At 37.0% G+C, this 8,545-nt stretch overlaps 1 protein-coding gene across 1 annotated transcript in view; it reads left to right on the forward strand.

The window, feature by feature from the left end:
* Positions 1-3,864, forward strand: part of LOC106474110 (phosphatidate cytidylyltransferase, mitochondrial-like) — a 7,305-nt gene extending 3,441 nt beyond the window's left edge. Inside the window, exons 3-5 of the mRNA XM_013934800.2 lie at positions 1,489-1,581; positions 3,232-3,382; positions 3,651-3,864. Of these exons, the coding sequence (XP_013790254.2) occupies positions 1,489-1,581; positions 3,232-3,382; positions 3,651-3,802 (396 nt within the window). The 3' untranslated portion in view covers positions 3,803-3,864. The remainder of the gene's footprint in view (positions 1-1,488; positions 1,582-3,231; positions 3,383-3,650) is intronic.
* The last annotated feature ends 4,681 nt before the right edge of the window (positions 3,865-8,545 follow it).

The following is an 8,545-nucleotide window of genomic DNA, read 5'->3' on the forward strand; positions in this document are numbered from 1 at the left end:
TATATATATATATATATATATATATATATCCATTTTGTATTCAGCCTGATCTAATTTTCATATCATAAACAAGTACAATAGAAAGATGGTTTAAAAACTAAGTTGTGGAGATGGTACTACTTTGTTTTTGAACTTACAAATTGAATAGTGAAGAAGAAAATGTAGATACAAATTTAATACTCGAAATTAAAACTAAAATTGAATATGGAGATCAATCTGTTATTCGATTAACCACTTGTTTCTGAGTTATACCAATTTTAGGGAATTCCACCACTCATCAGTAATCCTACGAAGGCAAATCAAACGATTAAGCTTAGGCTTCTTACAGTGGGTAGAGTTTTTATTATGTGTACAGTTTAGAGTTACCTAACTTGTAACTTAAAAATAGTTGTCATGTCCAGCATGACCACCACAGTGCCCACATTGGGTGCAAACCTGAATTGCATTTTGGTGGTCACAGAAAATAAAATATAGTTCTGGGAAAAATGCCGAGTGCAATATTGTAATTTTATATTCGTAACCTCTTTTGTTTGCTAATGTGTTCCTTCAACCTGAGATGGACTGTTACTGATCCACGGTTTACTTACGCATGTTCTTGACTTCTGAGTCGATCCTTCCTGAAAAAGTCGTAGTGATGCTCATAAGATACGTTTATAGCTAAGGTTTTTATTATATCTCTTCTGTTGGTTTCAAAATATTTTGTTTCTTTAATAAAGATGGAAGAAGTGAGATTTGTGAATAATTTATTTGTTGTTTTTATTATTTATTCATTGATGCTTCTGTGAAAAGAAATGTTGATAAAATATTTGATTTAAAAAAGTTTTCTAGAGTTATTAAATGCCGTAAAGTATGGCGTTTAGAAATAAAAATGAGTGAGGAAGAGCTTCCTTTTACGAAAAGTTCATCCTAGATCTCCAGTGATAAGTGTTCTCTTGAACTGTTTGTTGGTGTGGCAGTAAATAATAGAAAACTTAATGTAGAACATTAAGTAATAGCTACTTTCTCATTTTCTGTTTCTCTCCGTCATAGTTTTCCAGACTCCATAAAACTTTGTCTGCTAAACCATTACTTACGGTAACGTATTCCACTGTCTTCTTACAATGAAATAGTGGGGGTTTTTTGCAACTTTTGTTTTCGAAGACATCAAGATTTTTAATATTTAACATGTAGTTCTGCTTGAAGTGTAGATTTTACAAATTACGCTTAATTTCAATCTTACAGGCTTTGTTAACTTAATACTTGAAGCTGAAAATCATCTTAATTATTCTTGTTTTCTTAATAAAAGATGGAATTGTTATAATGAACATAATTTTTAATCTACCGTTATCCAATATTAAAAGATACTAAGCATATAATTTTGCTTTGATTAAAAGTCTGATTTTCTTATTGATTGAAAGAACGAAACATGTAATATCATTGCACGATGTGTTAGCTTACTTTTAATGCTCTTGTTTTGTAATTTCTTATTGTTACAAAACATTTTTACAGCTCATCAAATATGGTATCATTAGTACGTCTAAGTTAATCACTGATCTACTCGACTGGGACACTCTCTACATCAGTGGTCGTCTACATAAACCAGTAAGTTATATCACAATTTATCAAGTTTATTTTTCAAAACATCGGTCACATATCCTTCTGATACTAACACCTTGCATTTAGGTGGTATCTGTCTATAAGGAACTGCAGTTTCAAATTTCATTAGACCTAAGATTCGGTTAGGTGAACCAGCGCCCTTCTTATGTTGACTGTATCAAAAGTTTGACTAGAATGTTAATCAATTTCTTCCTAAGCTAGTCATACTTTAATTATAAATCTTTTTAACATGGTGTGATAATTCTTTAATTTTTGGGTCTACCAGTTCTTCATTAACCAATTAATTACCTACTTCAATAAAACTGGTCACAAAATCTGATATCTTATAAATGTGTGACAAACATTGTTCAAACATACTCCTGGTCCTGATGCCGTTTCTCTGCTGATATATCATAAATGTGTGACAAACATTGTTCAAACATACTCCTAGTACTGGTGCAGTTTCTCTGCTGATATATCATAAATGTGTGACAAACATTGTTCAAACATACTCCTGGTACTGGTGCCGTTTCTCTGCTGATATATCATAAATGTGTGACAAACATTCAAACATACTCCTGGTACTGGTGCCGTTTCTCTGCTGATATATCATAAATGTGTGACAAACATTGTTCAAACATACTCCTGGTACTGGTGCCGTTTCTCTGTTAATATATCATAAAGTTGTGACAAACATTCAAACATACTCCTGGTACTGATGCCATTTCTCTGCTGATATATCATAAATGTGTGACAAACATTCAAACATACTCCTGGTACTGATGCCGTTTCTCTGCTGATATCTCATAAATGTGTGACAAACATTCAAACATACTCCTGGTACTGTGCCATTTCTCTGCTGATATATCATAAATGTGTGACAAACATTCAAACATACTGCTGGTACTGGTGCCGTTTCTCTGCTAATATCTCATGATTCTGTAACAATCGTTGTTTGAACATACTCCTGTTGCTGTTTCTCTGCTGATATCATGAGTCTGTAACAATCACTATTTGAACATACTCCTGTTGCTGTTCTTCTGCTGATATTTTATGATTCTGTTACAATCACTATTTGAACATACTCCTGTTGTTGTTCTTCTGCTGATATTTTATGATTCTATAACAACTGTAAGGAAAAAAAAGCTTTCATTCTCTTCAAATAAAAATTTTCCATTCATTGTGCAGCTACTCTAGTCAGGAAACAGTTTTTTAAAAGTGAAATTTTCTTGATTTCTTAGGCATGGTTTCAGACTGTGTAAAGATGTTTGGAGTGTTTGAAGATATACAGTGATAATGCTTATTTTAGTGTGAAAATAATGCACACTGAACATTTTAACTAGCAGGTACTATAAAATAGTACAGAGAAATCATTTACTTACATTACAGCTTTCCAAATTGGCTATTCGATTAAATGAAGTTAATTTGATGAAGTGTCAATAAACCTTACGTTAGATTATATACTTTCTTCGTATTAAAGTTTACGTTTTGCAAATATTCACATAAAAGTTTATATATATATTTTTTCTTAGTAATGTAGACAGTTTTGTTTATTTCATCTTTGTTGGGGATCCATATAAGTATTTTATTCTTTAAGTGGGAAAATCGTAAGAAACAAGTTCAGACTTTCGGTTGATGACATCATACACTTTCCAGGTTAACATTCTTCATCAGACACAAGATACTGGTTTAGAACAAGCATTGAAAGTTAATCTTCAGAGTGCCATCCATGCATCTTTATTATCTCTTCCAGAAACTTTCACAGAAGAAGATCTGTACCTTCAAATTGCTAGTCTTTCGTACACAGGTTGGATGTCTTATTTTCTTTTTGAATAAATGTTATTATTTTATATCACGTAAGTTGAAAAATATCTCTTAAAGAATATTCTAGAAAGTACAAGTATCACTTATTAAGTAGGTTTTGTTACGTGTCACACTCTTACTGGATGTATACATTTGTAATCTGTTTCTTCTCTTAAATTCTTTTGCAGTACAAAATCTTGACACCCTGATTTGTAGCTTTGGAGGTTAAAACACTGATATGTGGATTTTTTAACTGTTTCTCTTCCATGTAGGTGATTTTCGAATGCTTCTTGGAGAAGACAAGAATAAGATCAACAACATTGTAAAACCACAGCTGGACAGATTCCGCAATCTTTATACTGATTACCTCAATAGGACACCTCAGTTGGAGTGGAACTGTAAAACAGCAAAATACGAGGTATGAGCGTTTGTCAGTTTATAGGACACATCTTTCGAGGTGAAACTATAAAACAGCACAATACTAGGTATGTAGAGGGGAAATGTTTGTCGGTTGTCATAGTGATTACTTCTGCTTCCTTAATAGCTTTACTCAATTTTTATTGCCTTCTGTATGGTCAATTTTCACTCGCTACTAGCCTTCCACGTGACATTATGTCTTTACATGTAGCATAGCTACATTTTAGCATGCAAATAAGCGTGCGACAAACTTTCAACAATAGGAGTGTAACACCCTCCTAGGGCAGCTGACTTCCTGTATACTGTAGAGCACAATGATAATTATTTGATCCGGCAATCGTGTGTATGGTTCAGGTAATAGGGAATTTGTAATGGATGTAACTACAAAGACAAAATTTCATAAGTGTCAGTAACTTTCACTTTGTCTGGTGTGAAACAACACAAATTTGTTCATGCTAGTCTGACAAATACATTAACATTGGGTTTTTCTTTGTCTGTTGGAAGAGGTGATGTCTTTTTGCACTGCAGGTGGTGGAGTCGTTCACGTGGCCTGAACCTTCTTTCATCCCTGATATACCTCTGCGAATGTTTCTCGTTCATACAGGAAGGGATTTTGTCAGTTGTTCCCACCTTTCTTTGTCTAATCTTTTACCCATTTTGTCTTGACTCTACCTGAGCCTGTTTTTCGTGATTTAGTGCCTGGATTTCTCAGGTGTGTTTTTTACTTCTTATCCAAATATACGAGTCAATATGCAATTATTTTAATTCTACTTTGGGGCATACATCTCTTGTCTTCCTATCTTTGTTACCTCGTACGACTAGACATGTCTTCGTGCTGTATTGCTTTTCTTTTACTCCTAAATTCTGGAGCCTTTTCTTCAGACTTGGGGGTCAGATCCTTTGTCCCTTATTTGTCTTTCTTAGGCTTAGGTTTTTTTACCTTTGTCTTTCACACTACCCTTTTTCTTTTTTTTTTCATTCTTTAACTTTCTTTCGGTGATAATCCACCACTCTTCTGTTGGTTTTTCAGTGGATGTTAGTCTATTTATCCCTCTTACAGTGGCATGTTTGGTTGATCTGTTGCTAGAGTTGGTTGGGGCTTGTAACTATTGTTCCTTAGTTGCTTTGCCTACCATTTATCTTCTATGCTTTCATCTAGCTACTTTCATCTGCCTGTGTGATTTTACTGGTGTGCTTGTTTCTCTGGTGTCATATCTTAGGGCTGCATGCCAATGTCATTCCTTATCCTCAATGGTTTACCTTCCCTCCTGTCCTTTCTTCCCCCTCTCTGTTACCACTTCCCATTTCTCTGTTGTCATCTGTCCTTCCGTTGCTCGTAGACTTTGGTGCTGTCAGTCATACTGGTGACTGTTATCTAGGCTCAACGTCAATAAGGCTTGTTTTGTTTGGTTTATGGACTTTTGCCCTCCATTTGCATCCAATTGTTGGGTATTGGAAGTTCTGTCAGAGATCCTTAACCTTTATTTTTTCCTCTCATCCTCCATGTTTTCCTGTTTCCATTCTTTTACATTCTTCAAAAGATCTTGTTTCTTGCCAACATTGGTCCATGACAGTGTTGGTCCTAATGGCTAAAGTCACTATTGGATGGGTTTCGTATTCTTGTCCACGATCTTGTTCTAATCTTTTTCCGGTTCCCAGAGAACCTGTAGATAGGTGTCTATCTTACATCTTTCAGCTGGTTTCTCTTCCTTCCTCGATTTTCCATGGAGACTTTCTCAGCCTATGGTGGTTTTTTTGCTCCACATCTTAGGATGAACATTTTGGATGCTTATTTTCTCATTTGGCTCCATCCCAATAAGCCTCCTACAGCCATCCTCTTCTCCTCCTTCAGGAAGTGGTGCATCTGAGTTGGGTGGTCAACTTGGAGGAATCACATCTCATACCAATTACGTTTCCCATTCATTTGGGTGTTTTTCATTCACATCTCTACTGGGCCCAATATTTTTCTCTTCTTTTGAGAAATGTGAAGCTATTAATTTCGCATGCCATATTCTTTCCTTCCTTCATTGTGTTGGAGGTTTTTTTCTCTTATGGGGACTTGGGATTCCATGGAACCTGTATCTCTCTTTAGTAGTGCTCATTTACAACAATGCCTACAATGGACGCTGCACAATCGCTGGACCCTTGCTTGGGATCCTTTGTCTTCAACTGTTCTCCTTCCTTCCTCAAAGTCTTCATCTGGTGACTTGACAAAACTACGTGTATAGTGGGTGTTCCTCTCCTCCAGGTTTCTTTCTGTTTCCAGTTGCCTATTTGATGAGATGGGAGGTGCATGTTTCAACTCTCATGTGTATTTGGGTTGGCAGTACCATGACGTATCGTCACCTAATATCCATCTCTTAGAACTCTGGGCGGTATGTCTAATATCTAGTGGTGATACTTATGGTCACCTCTGCAGTTGTCTCCTATATCATTCACCCAGAACACTCCATCTCAATCTCTCTGTTTCCATACTATCAACCTCCTTTTCTGGGCCCATTCTTTACAAGCATCTCATTGCTTGTTCTATTCCTTGTGCCCCGAATCTTGTTGCGGATCATCTCAAGGCCCACCAAGATACTACCTATGGTTTAGTCCTTCAATCCTCTGGTGTTCAAGTGGCTGTGCTTTTATCTGGATGCTACTCTTCTCATCACCCTACTTCCCCCTTTTCTGGTCCCCTGTTCCTCTTCCATGCCTACCCTCCCACTCATTATCTCCCTTGTGTGTTTTACCTCATTCAGGATACTCCATATTCAGTCCTCTTGATACCACTGGCTGACTCAGCCATGCTTTCTTCTGTTGCACCTTTTCCTGTCATCTCTTCCTCTACCTCTGTCACTCTCTCTACTCCTTCAACCTCACTCCTCCCTCTCCCATCCAGCAGTGTCATCACTGCCAGATATTCCAGACTCTCTTTATGTGTAGCCTTCTTTCTTTCTTGTTCAGTTTGTTCTTCCTCCCTCCTTGTCTATTCACGAATAGGGTGCACATTCAGTAGTTGGTCTCTGCATCATGCTTTCTCACCTTCCCTTCCTTCTTTCACCATCTTGTCATTGGTTCTATTAATGGGGCTTTATCACTTTCAACCATGGTTACCAGGCAGCTCTACTTCCTACTTTAGGGTTTTTATTATTATCGTCCTCTCCTCTTTTTCTGTGCTCTTTCATTCTTTTTGCCACTTTAATCATCCTCGTTTTGCAGTCCTTCCTGATTGGGAGCTGAATTCTGTTCTCCACAACCTTCCCCTTCCTCTCCTTGAACCTCCAGTCTCTTGTTCCTTTTACCATCTTTTCCGTAGGTCCTTTTTCTTACTTGTTGCCTGTAGCCGTAGGAGATATGCCATTGCTGCTTCCCATTTGTTTTTTGTTCCTTACATTTCTCACTCTTGTTCTCTTTCTGTTCCAAAACATTTTCTCTGACTCATCCATGAGGTTCATTATAACTTGGCCCACTCTACTCATTTTCATTGTTCGTGCTCCCATATATATTTAATCTGTGGAATTCCTCATCACTCCAAGATATTTATCCTTTTATTCTCAAGGGATGGCTACAGTTACTCATCAATTTAACTTGTACTTCATTGCATGTAGATTCACATTGACTCTTCCAAGTCTTCTCTCACTAAATCCAATACCTTGCTCTCTTTCTGTCATCAGATGGAGGAGTTCATGTGGACTACTTACACCACATACTTTTGTCACACATTATCCTCGTCTTCTGCCTGTTTCTTCTTCTTTGGGACATCGACTTCCGTTGCCATTCTACGTATTACTGACTCTTAATGGGTACGTTCTATATTTATATAGTTTACCTTTACAGTGGCCTATTTCTACATCTCTGAATCCTACAAAGTGGCAAGTGGTGCCTGTCTGGGTATACTTAACTTTTAATCTGCACCATGTAACTGTTTTATAGGTCATTAAAACTCACTGATCAGATGGAGTGTTCCACATGACTACTTGAGGGTTTCTCATGGTATATTGCTTCATAGATAAGATCTGTTTCAGACTTTACCAACTCATGGACTATCATGAGTAAAGCAGTGTCAGGATTGCTGCCTCCAGTCCTAGTTGAATAAACCGGGACTGGCCTCCTTTTCCAAGTAGGATTTTCATGGTCACACAGTGCACAGTCTTAAGGTATTACATTTCTCCAGACTTCGCCCCGTGTTGTTCCCTCCCCCTCTTCTAACAGAATACAGAAGTTCTTACTATTTACCAGTTCCTAGCCATTGGGGTGGTGGACCATGGAGCCATCCTCCTGTGTGGGACTATTTCCACTCAGTCAAGATTAAGATGGTGCTGTGTATTCCTATCGTGGTTTTGGATTGGAGTTGATCCACCGAGCATGGTCTGATACACCCTAGCCACTCTACACCATCTGGCACATCCACTTCCAAAATTTGACATGCATCCTTTCTGTCTGGCTTGGTGACTTTGGACAAAAAGTACACCCTGGAGCAGATGAGGTGTGGTGTCCTACATGTGTGACCCTATGTTTTAGGGTATTACACTAAATGTATAGTGTGTAAATATAACATACTTTATTGACTGTAGTTACATATAGTGTATATAACAACATACTTTATTGACTGTAGCTGCATGTGGAGTGTATATAAAAACATACTTTATTGACTGTAGTTACATGTAGAGAGTATATAAAACATACTTTATTGACTGTAGTTACATGTAGAGAGTATATAAAAACATACTTTATTGACTAGTTGCATGTGGAGTGTATATATAAA

Source organism: Limulus polyphemus, unplaced genomic scaffold (genome assembly GCF_000517525.1).
Source record: "Limulus polyphemus unplaced genomic scaffold, Limulus_polyphemus-2.1.2 Scaffold6829, whole genome shotgun sequence".
NCBI lineage: Eukaryota > Metazoa > Arthropoda > Merostomata > Xiphosura > Limulidae > Limulus > Limulus polyphemus.